The sequence below is a fragment of the Mauremys reevesii genome, linkage group 6 (assembly GCF_016161935.1).
Source record: "Mauremys reevesii isolate NIE-2019 linkage group 6, ASM1616193v1, whole genome shotgun sequence".
In the NCBI taxonomy this organism is placed as follows: domain Eukaryota; kingdom Metazoa; phylum Chordata; order Testudines; family Geoemydidae; genus Mauremys; species Mauremys reevesii.
The window spans coordinates 45,027,548-45,050,533 of NC_052628.1; the positions used below are offsets into that span (position 1 = coordinate 45,027,548).

Below are 22,986 nucleotides of genomic sequence, written 5' to 3' on the forward strand. Positions count from 1 at the left end.
GTGGCGGACAGAATGAAAGCCCTTTCTGTGTCTGTTCAGAGAATTTTGTTGTGGATCACTGCCTATATCTGGTTTTGCTATGAACAGGCAAAAATGCCACCACCGGTGATCGTAACTGCCTTGTCAGCTGCCTTCCTGGCCCACATGCCGATTCAGGGGATCTGCAGCACCACTACCTGGTTGTCCATCCATATGTTTCTGTCCCATTACGTGATCACCCAGCAAGCACAGGACGATGCTGGTTTCAGTAGAACAGTATTGCAAGCCACACGACTATGACCTCCAAACCCCACCTCCAAGGATGCTTCACTTGTGAGTCACCTAGAATGGAATCAACATGAGCAAGTACTCAAAGAAGAAGTTACCTACCTTTCATAATAGTTCTTGGAGATGTGTTGCTCATATCCATTCCATTACCCACCCTCCTACCCCTCTGTTGGAACTGCCAGCAAGAAGGAACTGAGGGTGTAGGGCTAGCAGTGCCTCATATACCGGCACATGAGTGCAGCACTCTGGAGGGTGCCACAGCTGGCCTTACGGATACCACTAACACACAAATTTTTGACACTGGTGCATGTGGGCGCATGCATACCTAGAATGGAATGCACATGAGCAACACATCTCAAAGGACAACAGTTACTAAAGGTAGGTAACCGTTGTTGGGTTTTTTTTCAGATTTCGTTATACACCTCTATCTCGATATAACACTGTCCTCTGGAGCCAAAAAATCTTACCGTGTTATAGGTGAAACCACGATATATTGGAGTCATGCTTTGAACATTTAAAGTGGTATAAAAATGCTAGGTATACTGGAAAATTGTACCCTAGGTGTATCAAGTTAGAAACACAAAATTACTGGATATGTTGATATTTATGGCCTTAATCTCTGTCTCTCTGTTCCCCCATCTGGAAAACAGGGATATCTCCCTACCTCACATTGGTGGTGTGAAGATTCATTAACTTTTTAAAACACTTGGATATTGTGATGAGAGCATCAGAAAAGTCTGTGAGGAAACTAATAACTTTGTATTCAGTGCAAAGCAAGTAAATGTAATAAAGATTGGGAGGGAGCTTAAAGTTAATGGTAAAACACATTTGCATAGGTTAGCTATTCCATAACCTTATGGTTCCAAATAATTTAAAATAATGTTATTAAAATAAAAAACAACCCCCACTGGTTCTGTAACTTGACACTGTCTGTTGATATCCTTAAAGCATGCACTATTCTTCTCTTGGTCTCCATTACACTTATCCACTGTCCCATCCCTTTATTGATTGTCCCATTCCATCAATCTAGTCTTTCCTCTGTGCATACTGTCCACTCATTTTGGGGCTACCAGGTCCCTCACAACTTCCCCCCAGTAAATGGCTATTCCCATTTCTTATTTTGCACCTGATTGTTTTCTGTCCTTTCTTTCTTTCCTGTTTTTTTTTTTTCCTTTGGGTTTTTCTAAATTGCTCAGTTGCTTCTCCATCTCTGGGCGCACACTTCTCTCAACTGTAACATCTGGCATCAGGTCTTTGGATCTCCTGTATTTAAAAGATTTGACCTTTTCTCTCCCCTTTGTTTGCAAGCATACCTGGAATCCTTTTCAGTGTTTCAGAAAAAGCACTGGACCACAGGAATTCACACACACACACACCTCTTCCTACTCACCTCCACCAACAGTCTTTCCTACCTTCCTTCCATCTATTTCCCTTTTATTATTATTTTTTGTTTGCTCTTCCCCATTTTACTATTTTCTTTGCTTTTTCTTTTTGTTCATTCTTTACCACATCTCCCTTCACCCCAGATTTTCTTTTTTGCCTTTTTGCTGTTTTTTCTTGATCGTATTTTAATACTTCGTTTTTTAGTCTGAAGTCAACAACAGTAGTATTTTACATAAAAAACATTCTAGGATCACAGTATCCTCCTCAATTTCTGTTTTGACAACTCCTGGGGCTATATTCAGAGGTGAGGAGTTGCCTCCTGCTTGTTGTTTTGTTATGTAAAATTATAGATATTTTTATTAGGCTACATTATAAATTATCTCCTTTGGTGGACAAGCAAGTATTGAAACACATGATATAGTTAAACAAGTCTGCCAAGACACCATCAAAAGCAATTGAGGAAACCCAGGAAAGAAAGAACATGCTTTATTTAAGTAGAGGCGTTACCCATAAGTGTATGCTTTACTCTGGAGTATTATTGACCCACTTTAGGAGATGCTTAACTGACAAATCATTATGTGCTGTGATGAAGGTCTGCAATATGATTGTCTGAATACATTTACTGCTGTACTACTGAAAGCTGCTTTCCTGGTCTGTTTTGCTGCTGTCACCAATCCTAGACAAGCAAAGAAGAATCACATGAGGTTTTTGATGATGTGCTTATTCTCATTTCGCATCTATCGTTATGAAAAAGCATTCTGAAAGGGATAATGGATTCCATGCAGAGATATAGAAAACTGGAGATGATGTCGCAGTATACTAACAATGTCAATTTTGAGTGCAACTGTGAGGCTACTGTATATACATGGAACTCTAATGAAATTGTGTCTGGATTTTCAGCATTTTAATTTGACATTAGTGTTTAATGCTGCATATTGATTGATGATACAACTTCCATGCAATTTGTTCATTTTTGAGCTGTGACTGTTAACTTATCCATCATGCGGACTGCTGCTGCTTGTTCAGTTTTCATCCTGGGAAATTAAGAATTATCTGGCTTGTATTGACATTCTTCACCTCAATATAATTGAGTATCATCTTCAGTGAATAGCTAACAATGATCTGCTTGGCAAGACATAAGTGCAGCAGTGATCTGCGCTTGTTTAGATGTTGCAGTAGTGGAATGGTGGGGCTTTGCATGATGCATGCTTTCATTATTTTTTGTTCTGTTCTAGTTTCTTGTGTGTACTTGTAACTTGCTGCACAATTGCATGTGCACCAGTTAAAAAGCAATACTTGGTTTTTACCTTTCTCCTTTTAGCCAAGTTTCCTTGCCCTAATTTTATTTTTTCCCTACAATAGTTACTAAAACATAATTCTAATGCAAGATAATTATGTCAATGCCATCTGTAAATGTACACACTTCCGTGATTCATATTTTTAGTTGTGTGCAGCTTAGTCTGCTGAGCTTTCTCCTTATTGGTTGTAAATATAGGTAAAATTAGATACTTGCTTTTTATGTAGCAGCTTTTCGTTAGATTTATGAGTTACTAGGTCACTTGCTTGTACACCATTTTGAAGTCTGGAAAACTGTTGTAATGGAGCTATCCGGTACAGTACAAGCACAGCTGATTGATTTGACATTGTACACTGCTATAAAGGTATCTTTTTTGCATTTCCTCCTAAATTAAAATATTTTTGTGTTTGTGGATAAAGGAGTTTTTTCATCGTGAGCTTTTATTCTGCAGATTTAATTAAACTGGCTCTAAAACATAATGGTAACTTGAACAGAAAAGAATAAGGGAAAGTCAGAAATATGGCACTAAATTCCCTGTCAAAATGTTTTGCTTTCTATCAAAGCAAATTAAGACTTAATGAGTTACTTTAATTGAATTGTGTTTATTATTCAGTGATGTTACCATCTTTAAACATATATTAGATTAAGCAACAAAACAATACTCAAATATTTAGTAACCTTGGTTGAATCTTCAAAAACATGGACTTAGGAAGCAAAGCTGAAACTCTCCTTACACTTGTGCTTCATTCATCTGTAAACAGTTTGGATCCAATTTTTGCATAGACAAAATATGCCTGTGTGTGTCATTGGATTCTAAAACAAAATTTGAAACCAGCTGTCCCTTTTTAAACTAAATTTCAGTAGTTCAAAGTGGATGTGTGTTTTTGGCACCTTGTTTACTAGTAGCATTTAAAGATAGCTCAGTTTTGAAATCAGATCCTTACAGAATTTACTGCCAGATAAAAAGAAACAAAATGAGTGACCATTTTCAAAATGACCCATGTTAAAATCATTTAAAAAACTTTTTGTTAGTAATTGTCTAATTCTAGAGATGAAGATAAATAAATATAATATTTAATTTACTTTATATGTAATTTGCCTGGGCAGTGAAGCTGGTCTGCAATAGAACCAATGCTATGTTGTTTAGGTTTACAGCATTTTAGGTGAAATTTTAAAAGCAACATTTCATGAAGATGCTCCTACCCTATGAGGAGCAGCGGCACAGGAGCCAGCAAACAAGGGAGTTTGAGTGGAGATCTGTTGGAAGAGAAGGGGGCAAGCCCTTGTTCCTTAGGGGCAGTGAGTGAGTTCGTGTGTGTGTGTGTGTGGCTGGAAACAGAAATCAAATCAGCAAGCAGAGTCTGGTAGGGGGCAGTGCATTGTGACTGAAAGAGCCTTTGATCACATCTGAACCTTGATTATGGGGTGGGGCTTCCTTAGGCAGCAGGTTTATAAAGATAGCCAACCAGCAGCACTAGCACAGAAGCCATCAAACAGAGATGAATATGGGTGGGGTGAGGATGGAGTTGTAAGAACTGTTTGAGGGAGGGTGTGCATGTGTGTGTTCTTCTTTTTGACAGGGGTTTAGAAGGGGAGGCTATGACTGCTACAGAGATGCAAAGAATGGAAAAGGGAATGAAGATGACTGGATGTGGAAATAGTGGGAGGTATATTATTCCGGAGAGGGTACCTGAAAGGTGCTTCATTTCTATGAAGTGCTGGCTGATAGATCTGATGGAAGAGAAGATCCAATGTTTGGAGATGCAGCTAGAAACAATGGTTAAGTTTTAGAAGGGGATTCGATCGAGTGATGGAGGAAAGGAAAGAGGCAGCTGAAGGAAAAACTGTAGACTTGCAGGTGCATGCTGGACAGCAGTGCTGTGAGGGTAGACTTCTGGATGAAGAAAGTGGCCCATGGAGACATGTGGCTTTTCCTCTCCCTTGTTCCAAGATGGAAGAGCAAGGAAGAAGAGAAGAGTGGCAAGTCCCACAAGAAGTGGGAAAGAGACAATGAGGATAGCCAGAGTTTGGAGCCCCGGGAGGATAGAGGGTGACTCACAGATTGCAAGGGAGAACAGAAGAAAAGACAACTGCAGACAGAAATGGGAAGGCCAGAGAATTGCACCCATATCAGGAAGAGGCAGGTCTAGATAAGTGTGTATTCCCTACTAAGAAGAACAGACAGGCCTCTTCACCAGTGTTGATCCACAGAACAGAAGGGTGTGTGGTCCCCTGTGAGCTGAGCTATGGGATGTGAACCTGAGACTGACATAGATCCTAATGGGAGCAGGAAAGAATACAGTTTGTCCTTCATGTGGGAACAAATTATACTGCTAGATTCTTAATGGGAGGCATCAAAGAACACTATGCCAGGCTGGGGAAAATGCTTAAAGAAATGGAGGGCCAGTTCATATTCAGTGGGATCCTACCTGTCCCTAGAGGAGGAGAATGAAGGCAAGACAAGATTATGATGCTCAACAGATGGCTCAAGTAATGGGATGTCTGACCACTAGGAGGCATTCGTGGACAGAGGTCTGTTTGTATGAGTTGCACCTGAGTAGTGAGGATAATAGGTTTCTGGGGTGGAAGCTGATTAAAAGCTTTAAACTAGGAATTTTGGGGAGAATGTTGGGAGAGGCTCATGTAATTTTCACACCTGATTATAATATTGAGTGGAAGGAAAATCAGGTAAAAGGATACAGCAATTGAGAAAGGAACAACAGAGAGTAGAGAGATGGACAACAAAACGAAAGATACTGCTAATGCCACTGAAAATAACCGTCAGAAAGGTGATACTGGGGGTAAAATGACTGAGAAATCTGGATGAAGCCAAGCAGAAACAAAATGTGTGTGCATCAGTGCAAGAAGCCTGGTAACAACAAGAATTTTTGCTATAATCTGGGGACTTATCAGTTGGAAGTGACAGCGAAGGACACAGACCTTTGTGTATTGGTTGATCACAAGTTGACTATGAGCCCTCAATGTGATACAGCTGTGTAAAAGGCTAATGCAGTCCTAGGATGCATCAGCTGAGTATTTCCAGTAGACACAGGGAAGTGTTAGTGCCGTTGTACAGGGTACTGGTGAGACCTCGTCTGGAATACTGTGTGCAATTCTGGTCTCCCATGTTTAAGAAAGATGAATTCAAATTGGAATAGGTGCAGGGAAGAGCTACTAGAATGATCCGAAGAATGGAAAAATCTGCCTTATGAGTGGAGACTCAAAGAGTTTGGCTTGTTTAGCCTAACCAAAAGAAGGCTGAGGGGAGATATGATTACTTTCTAAAATACACCAGAGGGATAAATACCAGGGAGAGAGAGGAGTTAGCCCCAATGTGGGCATAAGAACAAATGAATATAAACTGTCCATCAACAAGTTTAGGCTTGAAATTAGATGAGATTTTCTAACCATCAGAGGAGGGAAGTTCTGGAACAGCCTTCCAAGGGGAGCAGTGGAAGTGGGAGAGAACCTAACTGGTTTCAAGACTGAGCTTGATAAATTTATGGAGTGGGTAGTATGACGGGACTGTCTACAATGGTATGTGGCTCAGAGCGGGGAATGGCAGTAGCTAAAATCCCCAATGGCTAGAGACAGGCCACTGGATGGGGAGAGCACTAAGTTACTACAGAGAATTCTTTCCCAGGTGTCTGGCTGGTGGGTCTTACTTGACATGCTCAGGGTCTAACTGATCTCCATATTTGGAGTGAGGAAGGATTTTTTCCCCGGGTCAGATTGGCAGAGACCCAGAGGTTTTTTTTCATCTTCCTCTGCATCATGAGTCACGGGTCATTGTCAGGTTTAAACTAGTGTAAATGGTGAATTCTCTATAACTTGACGTCTTTAAACCATGATTTGAAGTCTTCAGTAACTCAGTCAGAGATTAAGGGTCTATTGCAGGAATGGGTGGGTGAAGTTCTGTGGCCTGCAATGTGCAGGAGGTCAGACTAGATGATCACAATGGTCCCTTCTGACTTTAAAGTCTATGAGGCGGGAGGAGGGGATCTCTCAACTGAAATAACATTTTTCTTCTCTGATTTCATACCATACAGTGGTATACAGTATATAATTATAAGAAAACTGCAAGATGGCAGATATTTCCACCAACATTTCTAGAGTCTGTTCATTTTCCATCACCTCAAATTCAAGCTTCTTGCCTTCATCTCCAAAGCCCTTTTCAATGCTGTCTCTATCTACTTGTTTCGAGGTTCTCTTGTCACATTAGACATCGTCTTCGACCACCTATTTGTCTGCTTCACGCAACCATCTCACTGTTTACTCTCATGCCACTCCTTATGTATGGAACATTGCCCTTGAACTAGTACTTAAGGCCTATTGTCTAACGTCAGTTCCCTTTTCAAGACCTGCTTCTGCAGTTACACGTATGAGAAATCAGTGAAATAATGATAGGTCAAGACAAATCACTTTAGCCTTTTACATGACCTGGTGCATCTGAGGGTATGTCTACACTACGGGATTATTCCGATTTTTACATAAACCGGTTTTTTAAAACAGATTGTATAAAGTAGAGTGCACGCGGCCACACTAAGCACATTAATTCGGTGGTGTGCGTCGATTTCCAGAGCATTGCATTGTGGGTAGCTATCCCATAGTTCCCGCAGTCTCCCCCGCCCATTGGAATTCTGGGTTGAGATCACAATGCATGATGGAGCAAAAACAGTGTCGCGGGTGATTCTGGGTAAATGTCGTCACTCAATTCTTCATTTCGCGCCCCTTTTCTCTGGATTGCCCTGGCAGACGCCATAGCATGGTAACCATGGAGCCTGTTTAGCCTTTTTTCACTGTCACCATATGTGTACTGGATGCTGCTGACAGACGCGGTACTGCAGTGCTACACAGCAGCATTCATTTGCCTTTGCAAGGTAGCAGAGACAGTTACCAGCCCTATTGCACTGTCTGCAGCTTTGGAAATTGGCAATGACGGTTACCAGTCATATTGTACCGTCTGCTGCTGTCCTGGGTGCTCCTGGCTGGCTTAGCTGAGGTCGGACGGGGACGCATGGACGAAAATGGGAATGACTTCCCAGGTTATTCCCTTCTTTGTTTTGTCTAAAAATAGTCAGTCCTGCCTAGAATATGGGGCAAGTCTACTAGAGAACCAGAGAGCACAGCCGCTCCGGGTCAGAGCCTCAGATATCCCGCAGAAATGATGAGCTGCATGCCATTCTAGGGGTGCCCCTGCAACAACCCCACCCGTTGCTTCCCTCCTCCCACACCCCTCCTGGGCTACCATGGCAGTTATTCCCCCCATTTGTGTGATGAAGTAATAAAGAATGCAGGAATAAGAAACACTGACTTTTTAGTGAGATAAAATGAGGGGGAGGCATCCTCCAGCTGCTATGATATTCCAGGCAGGACATCTCCATTACTCATTAAAGGGTGAGGGGGGAGAGAAGCACAGCCTCCAGCTGCTATGATGAGGACGATTACCAGCCCTATTGCACCATCTGCCAGGACTGAATCTCCAGGACACAAAGCTTAAAGAAGGGAATGACCGGGAGTCATTCCCATTTTTGCCCAGGCGCCCCCGGCCGACCTCAACAAGGCCAGCCAGGAGCACTCACAGGATGATGACGAGGACGGCTATCAGTCATTTTGTACCGTACCGTCTGCCACCGGGGAGGGGAGGGGAGAGGATGCTGCTATTTAGCACTGCAGCACCCCGTCTACCAGCAGCATCCAGTAGACATACCGTGACATTGAAAAGAGGCGAGAAATGATTTTTTCCCCTTTTCTTTGAGGTGGGGAGGGGGGTAAATTGACGACATATTCCCTGAACCACTGGCGACAATGTTTTTGACCCTTCAGGCATTGGGAGCTCAGCCAAGAATGCAAATGCTTTTCGGAGACTGCAGGAACTGTGGGATAGCTCGAGTCCTCAGTCCCCTCTCCTTCCCTCCCTCCCTCCCTCCATGAGCGTCCATTTGATTCTTTGGCTTTCCGTTACGCTTGTCACACAGCACTGTGTTGAGTCCCTGCTGTGGCCTCTGTCTATCATAGCCTGGAGATTTTTTCAAATGCTTTGGCATTTCGTCTTCTGGAACGGAGCTCTGATAGAACAGATTTGTCTCCCCATACAGCGATCAGATACAGTATCTCCCGTAAGGTCCATGCTGGAGCTCTTTGGATTTGGGACTGCATGGCCACCCGTGCTGATCAGCGCTCCACGCTGGGCAAGCAGGAAATGAAATTCAAAAGTTCGCGGGGCTTTTCCTGTCTACCTGGCCAGTGCATCCAAGTTCAGATTGCTTTCCAGAGCGGTCACAATGGTGCACTGTGGGATACCGCCCAGAGGCCAATACCGTCTAATTGCGGCCACACTAACCCTAATCCGACATGGCAATACCGATTTCAGTGCTACTCCCCTCGTCGGGGAGGAGTACAGAAATCGGTTTTAAGAGCCCTTTATATCAATATAAAGGGCTTCGTTGTGTGGACGGGTGCAGGGTTAAATTGGTTTAACGCTGCTAAATTCGGTATAAACGTGTAGTGTAGACCGGGCTTGAATTTAAAGATATGTAATCATGTGAACTTGTTACTATTACCCTTTTCCTCCCTCCCTTTTTCTTCCTATTTATCATGTATCTCATCTCGTAAATAAGATTGTAATTCTTCAGTGCAGGAGTTGTATCTTCCCAGGTGTGTGGGTAGTGTATAGCACCTAGCACAATGGGGTCTTGAACCTGAGTGAGATTTTTGGGCACTAACAAAAATCTGCAGACAAACCTTTTACTTTTTTTCCACTGACTCCTCCAGAATTACAGGGATAAATAATACCTTCACAAGAATGAAGTGGCAGTATTCAAACTGTTGGAAGGGTTGACTCTGAGGCTGCTTTCCTCTTCACAGTATGAAGCTGTGTGTTAGCGCCTGTAAATAATCATAGGTTACTGTAGTTTCCTTGTGGAATATTATGTAAATTGCTTGTGTTACAATTTAAATGTCCAAAAAACTGTGAATCTTTTTTCCTGATGACAAAATTATATTTGGCTTACCACAGTTCAGATATTGAACAGCAGGGTTGTATTTCGTACATTGCTCTTACTGAATTTGTGAAGCCCCTCCAAATTTTTACAAATATTTTATGTATCCAGAAATACTGAGCACTTTTGGGGAATAATGTAACATGAGTGAGCTGTAAATTTTCCTCAATCAGTGTGTAACGTGATGTTGGGTAAACAGTGGTGTCAAACTAGAACATCAAAAAATTCCTTCCTTAACAGTTATCCTAGTTGCATGCCTTATGCAATGCTTCAATTTCAAAAATAGCTTGAGTCACTAATCCCATGCTACTTCCCAGTAAGTAATTATTTGGCCAGTTTTAGAGGAAATATCATTGATTTGCTGTCATGGTTTCTTCATTATTAAAAGGCTTATTACACTTGTTTTTTAGACTGAATCTGGCTATGGATCAGAGTCAAGTTTACGGCGCCATGGCTCCATGGTGTCTCTGGTGTCTGGAGCAAGTGGATATTCTGCTACATCCACCTCATCGTTCAAGGTTAGTGAGTGACATGTTATACACATGATTTGTGAACGGAGGAGACACTTTGGAAAGGAACTTACATGTGAATGACTAACTCTGTTTATCTTTAGCAATATAAAATGAAACATCAATGAAGATACTTTTGATTACTTATCATTTTGAAGGTAAGTGTTGCTTAGTTCAATACTGTATGTGGTAATAGAGGGATGATACAGTAAGTGTTTTAAACAGGTATTTTTCTCCAATAGGAAGCAGTCAAAACCTGCAGGAACACTTTACTTGTCTCTTCTGGCATGACACTGAACAGCAGGACTCTAATTGAAGGGGAATGCAGTTCCCTTGATAGGAACAAATTTGGCTTAAATGAATCAGAAAGAAATGAAGAAAAGAGGCATATTACTATTATAAATGTTTACCATTTTAGCCTTGCTGGACAATAGTTTTTGATGAGGACACAACACATGAGAAGAGCATCACAGAAAGAAAAGGGTTAGAAATTAATCCGTATAAAGTAGGGCTGTCAATTAATTGCAGTTCATTTGTTTTGAGTTAATTACTTGAGTTAATTAAAAAAATTAATGGTGAACACCCTTTTTTAATCACGCTGTTAAACAATAACAGAATACCAATTGAAATCTATAATTTATTTTTTGGATGTTTTTCTACATTTTCAAATATTTTTTGATTTCACAGCACAAAGTGAACAGTGCTCAGTTTATATTATTTTTATTACAAATATTTGCACTGTAAAAAATAAAAGATAGTATTTTCATTTCACCTCTTACAGTACTTTAGTGCAATCTCTTTATTGTGAAAGTGCAACTTACACATGTAGAATTAGGTTTTTTTACATAACTGCACTCAACAATAAAACAATGTAAAATTTTAGAGCCCCCAAGTCTACACAGTCCTACTTCTTGTTCAGCTAATCGCTAAGACAAACAAGTATGTTTGTTTGCATTTACATTTGCTTGTATGCCCTTTAATGCTTCGACCACCATTCCAGAGGGCATCTCATTAACGATCTGGAGGATGGTGTGGACTGCACCCTTAGTAAGTTTGCAGATGACACTAAACTGGGAGGAGTGGTTGATACGCTGGAGGGTAGGGATAGGATACAGAGGGACCTAGACAAATTAGAGGATTGGGCCAAAAGAAATATGATGAGGTTCAACAAGGACAAGTGCAGAGTCCTGCACTTAGGACGGAAGAATCCCATGCACTGTTACAGACTAGGGACCGAATGGCTGGGCAGCAGTTCTGCAGAAAAGGACCTAGGGGTTACGGTGGACGAAAAGCTGAATATGAGTCAACAGTGTGCTCTTGTTGCCAAGAAGGCTAATGGCATTTTGGGTTGTATAAGTAGGGGCATTTCCAGCAGATCGAGGGATGTGATCATTCCCCTCTACTCAGCACTGGTGAGGCCTCATTTGGAGTACTGTGTCCAGTTTTGGGCCCCACACTACAAGAAGGATGTGGATAAATTGGAGAGAGTCCAGCGGAGGGCAACCAAAATGATTAGGGGGCTGGAGCACATGACTTATGAGGAGAGGCTGAGGGAACTGGGATTGTTTAGTGTGCAGAAGAGAAGAATGAGGGGGGATTTGATAGCTGCTTTCAACTACCTGAAAGGGGGTTCCAAAGAGGATGGATCTAGACTGTTCTCAGTGGTAGAAGATGACAGAAGAAGGAGTAATGGTCTCAAGTTGCAGAGTGGGAGGTTTAGGTTGGACATTAGGAAAAACTTTTTCACTAGTAGGGTGGTGAAGAACTGGAATGGGTTACCTAGGGAGGTAGTGGAATCTCCTTCCTTAGAGGTTTTTAAGGTCAGACTTGACAAAGCCCAGGCTGGGATGATTTAGTTGGGTTTGGTCCTGCTTTGAGCAGGGGGTTGGACTAGATGACCTCCTGAGGTCCCTTCCAACCCTGAGATTCTATGATTTTATGCTTCTATGCTGTTGATGGGTTCTGCCTGATAATGATCCAAAGCAGTGCGAACTGATGCATGTTCATCTGAGTCAGATGCCACCAGCAGAAGGTTGATTTTCTTTTTTGGGGTTCGGTTTCTGTAGTTTCCACATCAGAGTGTTGCTCTTAAGACTTCTGACAGCATGTTCCACACCTCATTCCTCTCAGATTTTGGAATACACTTCAGATTCTTAAACCTTGGGTCAAGTGCTATAGCTACCTTTAGAAATCTGATATTGGTGCCTTCTTTTCATTTTATCAAATCTGCAATGAAAGTGTTAAATCGAACAACACATGCTGGGTCATTATCAGAGACTGCCATAACATGAAATATATGGCAGAATGTGAGTAAAACCTTGGAGCAGGAGACATACAATTCTGCCCCAAGGAATTCAGTAACAAATTTAATTAAAACATGTTTTTGTAACTAGTATCATCAGCATGGAAGCATGTCCTCTGGAATAGTGGTCTAAGCATTATGAGGCATATGAATGTTTAGCATACTTGGCACATAAACACTTCGCAATCCTGGCTACAACAGTACCATGTGAACACCTGTTCTCACTTTCAGGTGACGTAAATAAGAAGCGGGCAGCGTTATCGCCTGTAAATGCAAACAAACTTGTTTGTCTTAGCGCAGGGCTGAACAAGAAATAGGAACGAGTGGACTTGTGGGCTCTAAAGTATTGCATTGTTTTATTGAGTGCAGTTATGTAAAAAAACCTAATTCTACATTTGTAAGTTGCACTTTCACGATAAACAGATTGCACTACAGTACTTGCATTATGTGAATTGAAAAATACTTTTTATCTTTTTACAGTATATTTTTATTATACATATTTGCAAAATGAGCACTGTATACTTTGTATTCTGTGTTGTAATTGAAATCAATATATTTGAAAATGTAGAAAATATCCACAAATATTTAAATAAATGGCATTCTTATTGTTTAACAGTGCAATTAAAACTGTGATTTATTGTGATTTATTTTTAATTGTTTGACAGCCCTAGTATAGAGTGAAGAGCTCTTATGCTGAAACTATCAGTGTTTTTGATCAAGTATTTATTTAAGTTGCGGTGGAGCTGGTAGCAGCTGAGATTTCAGTTTAACAGATGACTTAAACACTTATTTTGTTAAAGTCTTCTAAGTGGCAATAAACAGAACACAGATATAAACTTTGAAGATCATTTGAGTTCATGATGGCTTGATGAAAAATGGTTAATACAGAGAAAATAAGAATTCCAAAATAACCACTCATTGAAACTTGTTCTTGTCTCACCTCTTTTGGAACCCTTCTGTGAGAAATCTGAAGTACTCCAGACTTTGCTTCACATGTACCAATTACTCCAATATCAGTTATACATGGAAAGTTTGCTGGTGTAACTAACATTTTACCTGTTTAAACATTATTAAAGCTTGCCAAGAGTAACCCATCATATTTAGCAGTGACGTTGTCACTGAAGGGCACCTCCATTGTTTCCAGAGATTGTCCCACAAGATGCCTTAGAGCTTAGAGGAAAGTGCACTGGAGTGGGAGCCAGGAAACCTCAACTGTCTAGTGAAGGGATTCTCAATCTTTTTTTCTTTTTGAGGTTCTCCCCACATGCTATAAAAACTCCACGGCCCATCTGGGGGGTCCTAGACACCTGGTTGAGAACTACTGGCCTAGTGTCTATATTTCATGCACATAACAGCCTTTATTGTGGAATTCCGGGAACACTAACTCTAAAAGGCAATTGCATATTATAATTCAACTAACATTTTAATTCTCTTGAAACAGTGCAATATCTTTTAGTACTGTTCATTTTCTGGATTTCTATATCTCAGAGCTATAAAAATGTCCAGCATTTGAAAGTAGGAACCTGTTTACCCAAGGTATAGGAGGCAATAGTCTCTTCATTTGGGACTGTGCAAGGTAGAGTGAACAAAACATTAGAAAATATACTATAGGGAATATCCACAGACAAGGAAATGGACTGCGTAAACTAATACAGTAGAACCTCAGAGTTTTGAACACCGTGGGAATGGAGGTTGTTCATAACTCTGAAATGTTTGTGGCTCTGAACAAAACATTATGGTGGTTCTTTCAAAAGTTTACAACTGACCATTAACTTAATACAGCTTGGAAACTTTACTATGCAGAAGAAAAATGCTGCTTTCCCTTTTATTTTTTTTAGTAGTTTACATTTAACAGTACTGTACCGTATTGGCTCTTTTTTTTTTCCCGTCTCTGCTGCTGCCTGATTGCATACCAAATGAGAGCTGTGGTTGACTGGTCAGTTCATAACTCTGAGATTCTACTGTAAGTGCATTGGGTCTAACACCTATGACACAATAACTAGTTGCTATAAAATGCTGTAATTACTTTAACATTTATGGAATGTTATCTGAAGTGTTTATAGGTAGCAGTGAGTGCTTGAAATATAACTCATATGCTATTTTTATTTTTAATATTTATGACTATATTTTCCACTATAAACTGTAGTGTTACTTGAGGCTTTTCTTCTGTATTTCCAGAAAGGTCATAGCTTGCGTGAGAAGCTTGCTGAAATGGAAACCTTCAGAGATATCCTCTGTAGACAGGTTGATACTTTACAGAAATATTTTGATGCCTGTGCAGATGCAGTCTCCAAGGATGAACTTCAGAGGGATAAAGGTAAATACACTAAATAAAATTTACTTACAGTATTGTCCTCACTACAGAAATCTACCATGTTGTGGAATCCAGTTTCAAAATAGTGGCATCCATAACAATTAAAACAGTGTTTGATTCTGTCTGCACTATCTAGGTATTTTAATGTATTATTCACCATAGTGTGTAGTCAGCCAGACGGAATTATATGATGAGAGCATTGTTAACCATGTTGGGTGCATATTGTAATGTCCTTTTCAAAAGGTGGATTTTGACCTCACTGCCCATAACCCCAAAGCTTTTAAACATATCTTGAGCTGGTAGCTTTCAACGTCACTGAAGTGTTAAGATATCATCTGAGTCTGTAGCATTGAACTGTTGGTAGTTCACTTTAAAAAGATTAGCTTAAATCCACAAAAGATGGCAGTCAAGCTTATATTTGATATTGCATCCTTTATTGTGACAAATTGAAATGATGCTTGGAATAATGGATTATTTCTCATATCTGAGCTGCCATACTTAGGCAGTATTTGGTTAGTTTAACTAAGACAATTTGTCTTAAACCCATAAAGGCCAAGAAGTTAACAAATCACTCAAAAGAAAACTACCTTTCTTCTCACTTCAGCATTCTGAAAGTTCACAAAGTATGGTAGGGCTTTCTCATTAAATTTTCAGAAAGTGTGTTTGTGTAATTTTAGTTTAAATTTGAAGTATGAGCCTTCTGATGGCAGAAATTCTACTGAAAAATGATAACATTTCAGCGATATTGAAATTCCAATATATATTTTGAGTTTCAATCTTGCTTTAATATTAGGTTTTTTTGTCAGAAGACAAACTGTTTGCCATATTAAATAAAATGTGATAATGTTTGTGTGGTGAGGCTCTGTCAGATGAGGACAGCTTTTAGCTCCATGGAGAGGGCATGGTCCAAAGTTGCTCCCATGGTAGAGACTTCTGAAATCTATTGACTCAGGCTCCAGTTCAGCAAAACACTCGCAGAGGGCACTTAGAGCACAATTAAGGGTGCTCTGCTATCCCAAATAAGTAAAGCATTTAAGCACGTGCTTAAGTGCTCTGCTTAATTGGGGTTTCAGAGCATCCTTGATTGTGCTGGGAGTGCCCTCTTCTGAAACGCCCACTAGTTTTATGGCTGTGCTGACTGTCTTCAGTTCCTAGCAGAGTGGGACAAGGGTGTGTGTGTGTGGGTGTGTGTGTGTGTGCAACCCCACGTTTAGCAGACTTTCTGCTGATGGAGGCCCCAGCAAGATCTACCTTGGAACAGTACCTTGTTGCTTATTTAGTATAGTAGAAACTCAAGGTTACAAATACTTGGGGAATGAAGGCTGTTTGTAACTCAGAACAAAATGTTATGGTTGTTCTTTTAAAAGAAGTTTAGAAGTGAACATTTGACTTAATACAGCTTTGAGACTTTACTATGCAGAAGAAAAATGTTGCTTTTAATATCTTAATTTAAATGAAATAAGCACAGAAACAGTTGCCTTGCCAAATCTTTTTTTAAAAACTTACCCTTTATTGTTTTAGTAATTTATGTTTAACTCAGTACTATACTGTATAGTATTTGGGATTTTTTATTTGTTTAGGGGGTTTTTTTGGTTTCTTTTTGGTGTGTCTGCTGCCTGATTGTGTACATCAGATTCCAAATGAGGTGTGTGGTTGACTGGTCAGTTCATGATTCTGGTGCTCATAACTCTGAGACTCATAAGAATAGAGAGAGAAGGAAAACAATTCAGTATTTTACACTGGACTCCAACTTACATTTCTATCACTGTTGAGCAAATTATGGCCCCAGACAACAGAGTCTAAAAGTTTCCTATGCAAAATTAAAGTAACTTTAGAAGTATTTATTAATAAGGAAATACTGATCAACCATCCAAATGCTACGGTAATACTTTCCTGCTCAATAAGAATTTGAAAAGAACCCTTTTCTGTCATTGTGTATCTTAGCTAGATGCAAATAATCTCTCTCTCAAATTTAGTGGTTGAAGATGATGAAGATGATTTTCCTACAATGCGTTCTGATGGGGATTTCTTGCATAATAGTAATGGCAGTAAGGAAAAATGTAAGTACGTCTAAATTTGCATTAACTCAAGTTTCCTCTAGATATAGGTTATTCCAATTATTCCGATCTTATAGAAAGTATAGTGACAAGCCTGGTATATAAATCTAGAACAGTGGTTCTCAATGTGGGCCACTTGCAGCCTAGTCAACACACAGCTGCAGATGATGTGACATCCTCAGGACCATATGGGTAGTATATATATTGTGTTGATGTAGCCCACGGTGGTAAATAGGTTGAGAACCACTGTTATAGATAGTTATAACTTTCTGCTTGCTTTGCAAATGAACAGCTTAATGATGTGCATAGGAATGGTAACTGTTCATACACACTGATGAAACCATTTTAAATCTGTAACTTCACTAGTCAATTACAGGGTCAAGGCTCTCTGAGTCACATGTCAGTATTCTGCTAACATTCACCAGCTGCTTTTGTGATTCTCACTCTGGAATATTGAATACTAAAGGCTGCACATAAATGTTAATGTTGTGAGTCTGACAGCTTCAAATTTCCTGTTGTGCCTAACTGCAGGTCTGCACTGCAAACTCTTGCTGGCAATATGATGTTGGCTGGAGTATGATCAGGTGTGATTTATGACTGAAATAGCTGTGCCTGCAAAACCCCTAATGTGGATGCAGCTTATGGGCAAAACTGTGCTTTTGCCAGTATAGCTTATTTCACTTAGGAGGAGGGAGGGAGTGGGGGAGACACTGGAATAAGCTATTCCATATAAGATGCATTCATACTAGGAGCGATTTGCTGGTAGAGCATACCAGTAAAGCGCTGTTGTCATAGACCTGGTCTAATAGTGATGCTGTTTCCCTAAATCACCGTTCTGTAAGGGGCTTGCTGATGGGAGACACAATGAGGCCAGTTAAAGTATCAGTCTTATCTTCTGGATTTCCTGTGGTGTAATAATTCTTAACCACTTAATGAATCTTCCTATAATACCCTAAATTAAAGTTGATAAATTCTGAGTCAGATTTCTTCTACTTTCTATTTTTATGATCACAGCACCTACTGTATACGTGCAGGAAATTTGAATAAGCATTTGAGTCTTGCTGTTCTAGAAACTTTCAAAAGTCTGCCCTGCTTCTGCTACTTATGCAAGTAAATGCCAAAAATTTATGTCTGTAATTTCCAGTGCTTTTCTTTTGCTCACTGGTCTGAAATTGCAATGTACTCAGCCCCTTCATTTGTGGGCGTCTTTTTTTAACATTGTCCAGCTGCTACCTCAGACCAACTGAGTTGGCATTGATTGATTCTCAAGGGGTTCCATGTAGTACTCCTTGGCTAATAGATTGGTGGTTGCAACAATGAATCTTAAGACTGTTTGAAGTAAAGCAGGGAAAGAAAATATGAAGGCTGTTTAGAGGCTCCCATTGAACATGGTGGAGTCTCCAGAAAATTTCATTTATCAAAATAGTTTTTATATATACACCTTTGCAACATTATACTAGAAAAGATTAATTTGACCCAAATAATTTATTTGCCTGGGAGGTATCAGAAAATTTTGATATTCCCATGTTTCTGCTTTTTTACAGTCTCTGTTATCAAGATCTGTTTAATTACAAATGTTCTTTTTAGTGGGCTAGGTGGAACCTCTTTTGGGGAAAAATGGAAGAAGGAACCTGTCAACACAAATTTATCAGCCATAGGAGTCATCGAGCAAGATAAAGCAATATAAAGTGCTTCCTCTACTGAGTAGATTGCACTACTAATCTGGCAAGCAAATGAATGTTATGCTTTTTAATAAATCCTAGTGTAGTTGTGGTGTAACTCTAAACTGGGGGAAACAATGGATACGCTCTGTAAGAGGAAATGGAGGAGGAATATATATATGCATGCTTAAGCCTTCCACAGTGTAGAAGTTTTTCACTATTTCATAACAAAATGCTTGAATAATTTTTATCTGAGATGTAAAATGTTTTAGCTTCAGGTTCTGTTTGCTTATATTTGGGTGGAAAGAAAAAAAATCAAGGTAGAATTTTGATCGTAGATGACCTTTATGTTAATGTTTTGTTACTCTAAAGCAGGGGTTCTCAAACTGGGGGTCAGGACCTGGGGGGTCATGAGCTGTCAGCCTCCACCACAACCCCCGCTTTGCCTCCAGCATCTATAATGGTGTTAAATTAAAAATACTTTTTTCTATATTTATATGGGGGGTCACACTCAGAGGCTCGCTATGTGAAAAGGGTCACCAGTACAAACATTTGAGAACGACTGCTATAAAGCTGTATGAAGGTGTGCTTGGAAGCTCTTGTATGGTGGCAAATGCATTTTTAATTATCTGAAACAATTGTTACTGAACACAATAGCTATTTATTAAAAGGTCGATTGATTGAAAACAATAATCTAATCAAGGAGGTGTGCTAGGATTTAACTATTCTGTTTTACTAAAGAAAGTAGTTTTCTTTCCATCTCACTTCTATCAGTAGAAACTATCATCATGGAATTAACATTCATCAACTGCATTTTTAGGCCCTGTCTGCACTTACGTGTTTGCTAGTATCGATATTCCGGCAGAATTATGCTAACACCTACATCCCCAGTAAAGACACAGCTTATACTAGCAAGAGTTCTTTTGCCAGTATAGTTTAAAATAGTTCCCCGAATAGAATAATCTGCATCTATGCTAGGGCTTTTACCGACATAGCTGTGTTGGTTAAGGGTATGGTTGTCCCCCCACACATTCAAAACTGACATAGTTATGCTGGCAAAACTTTTAAGTGTAAATAGACCAAGCCTACTGTCCCTATCCCTCTCATCAAATAGAGAAAAACCTTGCTGTTGAGACCAAAGAGAGAGATTTAGAGTGGATCCCACAATATTGGAAAAAGCCTTCTCCAGTGCCACTTGAATGCAGAGGAGTCATTTGCAATGGGACAAGTGGGGCAGTTGCCCACTTTGCCATGTTTTGTCCCCCCTGACTTTTCATAGGTCTGTATGCTCCATTGTCTTCCTTTTTTTTCCCCTCCCCTCCTCCCCAACTTTGCAGGATATAATATAACATATAATGTTCTATATGTTGATGCAACTTTGCCACCCCAGAATTTTTCTGATATGGTGCCGTTGCTTGCAAGCTGATGTTTCTTACATGAAAGTGTAAGCTGTAATGTTAGCTATTAAAACTAAACTCAGGGAGATACAAACTCTAACTAATGTAACTGCATTATACATTTTAAAAGGATGATGTGGCGTTGTCAAATTGTATAATGTTGTGGGATGATGTAGGAGTTGCACCTTAATTAGTGTTTCTGTTTCTTTGTATCTGCATTTCAGGGAGATATTTGCTATATAAACTAGATTGTGATGTATGGGACAGCCTATTATGAAATCCACCCCACATTTTGTTTGTGTTTTAATGTGTGCATCTGGTCATACTGGGACTGAAAAATGTAGAAATGATTCTTTCTGCATTTCTTGTTTTTTATGTTGATATCACTTGAAATTCATGTTAAATCATGTTCCTTTATAAAAGTTTACCAAAATAGCCAATTTTAACTCTTCTTTAAGAACAGTTGTAATTGATAGGTCTCAAAGTATAATTGTAAATGGGGAGTCACTGACCCGTTGTATTTCTAGTGGGGTCCCACAGGGATTGGTTCTTGGCCTAATGTTGTTTAACATTTTTATCGAAGACCTGGGCGGGGGGGGCAGGGAATCATCACTGATGAAGTTTGCAGATGGCACAAAAATTGAGGGAGTAATAAATAATGAAGAGGACAGATCAATGATAAAGAGCAATCTGGATTGCTTGTTAAGCTGGGCACAAGCTTAACAATATGTGTTTTAGTATGGCTAAATGTAAATGTCTGCATCTAGGAACAAAGAATGTAAACCATAAATAGGTATCCTAGGAAGCTGTGATTCTGGAAAAGATTTGGGGGGGGCGGAGGTGGATAATCAGCTGAATGTGAGCTCCCAGTGTGACATTCTGGCCAAATGAGCTAATGTGATCCATGGGTACATAAACAGGAATCTTGAATAGGAGTGGAGAGGTTTTTACCTCTTTATTTAGCACTGGTGTGACCACTGCTGGAATAGTGTGTCCAGTTCTGGCATCCACAGTTCAAAAGGATGTTGATAAATTGGAGAGGATTCTAAGAAGAGCCATGAGAATGATTAAAAAATTAGAAAACATGGCTCTTGGTAAACTCAGAACTCAATCTAGTTAGCTTAACAAAGAGAAGGTTAAGGGGTGACTTGATTATAATCTGTAACTACATGGGGAACAGATATTTAATAGTGGGCTCTGTCATCTAACTGAGAAAGGTATAACATGATCCAATAGCTGGAAGTCGAAGCTAGACAAATTCGGACTGGAAATAAGGCATGTTTTTAAGTGCTGTAATTAGCCTTCAAAACAATTTACCAACAGTCTTAGTGGCTTATCCATCACTAGCATTTTTTAAATCAAGATTGAGTGTTTTTCTAAAAGATATGGTCTAGAAATTATTTTGGGGAAAGTTCTGTTGATTGTTATACAGGAGCTCAGACTGGATGATCGCAATGGTCCCTTCTGGCCTTGGAATGTATGAATCTATGAAATTACATGCAGTATATTATTGGTACCTGATATATTGGCTGTAGTTTAGGTCACAAAGCAGTTACTGCTATAACCCTTTGCTTTTGTATGCTTGTAACTTTCCAAAATGGTCACCTTGTGTGACTGAAATTTTCCATGCTTGGACACTGCCCAAAGATGGGGTAGTCTGAGTGAAAATTATTCATCTGCCTCTTATGGGCAAGTGGGAAAGTACTTTTCCCATTGTGTATTTAAAAACAAAAATGAGGGCTTTATTAGTGTATTGTATTAACACCTAGAGGCCTTAACAGAGATTAGGGCCCTTTTATGCTAGGTGCTGCACAGACTCATAAGAAACTATCCCTGCTCTGAAGAGCTTATTTAATTAGACAGGCAAAGGGTGGGAAAGAGGAAGTATTATCCCCTTTTAACAGATTGGGAACTGTGGCACAGAAAGATTAAGTGACTTGTCTAAGGTCACACAAGGATCTGTGGCAGAACTACGACAATAACCCAGAGTTCCCGAGTCTCAGTCCTGTGCCTTAACCATGATTTCTCTAATCACAATTTTTAATGGGGCTCCAATAAAAACAGCTGAAGATTTGAAAATTAATATGGATGTTGTCCTCATTGTGGACTAGTACCTTCATTTGGTTTTAGGGACAGTATTAAAATATGAAGTGGAAAAATCATTTTTGAGCAAGTGAATATCTAAGAGCCTAATGAGGCCTCTACCCTCCATCTGACATTACTACAAGCATTTTCCCTTCCTGACCTAATCAGGCATCTTTGGCAGAGACAAGCAGTTGGGATAGTTTTCATCAGGAAGACTGCAAGTGCTAATTGAAAATAGACCCAATCTCTTACCACCACTGTTCAGAACTGAACATAAAGAGCAGGAGAAGTAGTAGATTATCATGATTTTGGGTCTTTGCAGAATTTGTTGCATTCCTATTATGATTTTATATTGTTGATATGGCCTAAAAATCAGGAAGTCCATAATAGTCAGACTCAATTTTTCTAGAAAACAAGGCAGTACGGCTTCCTCCCTTAATCCCTCTTTTTCAATACTTCCTATCGATCTCTGAATTCAATTCTAAATTGCTATTGATTTTCATTGCTCTCAGTGAACCCACTGCACCATTCCCTTGCTTGCTCACACTGCTCTTCCAGTCTTGACCTCCTTTTCGTTCTTTCACCAGTATTCTCCATAGGTGGCGGGAGAGAATGAGGGAGGTTCTGGCTTTTGCTCAGAGCTTATCTACACCATATGATAAAGTGCCCTAGGCTGTTTTGATTTCTAAAGTGCGTAAAAGTGCTGTGCATTA

General features: G+C 39.8%; 1 protein-coding gene across 3 annotated transcripts in view; it reads left to right on the forward strand.

Annotated features, from left to right (window-relative positions):
* Window positions 1–22,986, forward strand: part of CERT1 (ceramide transporter 1) — a 153,394-nt gene that overhangs the window by 77,692 nt on the left and 52,716 nt on the right. For all 3 annotated transcript variants that reach the window (XM_039543018.1, XM_039543017.1, XM_039543019.1), the window contains exons 4-6: window positions 10,359–10,466; window positions 14,938–15,076; window positions 17,050–17,133. In XM_039543018.1, the coding sequence (XP_039398952.1) occupies window positions 10,359–10,466; window positions 14,938–15,076; window positions 17,050–17,133 (331 nt within the window). The remainder of the gene's footprint in view (window positions 1–10,358; window positions 10,467–14,937; window positions 15,077–17,049; window positions 17,134–22,986) is intronic.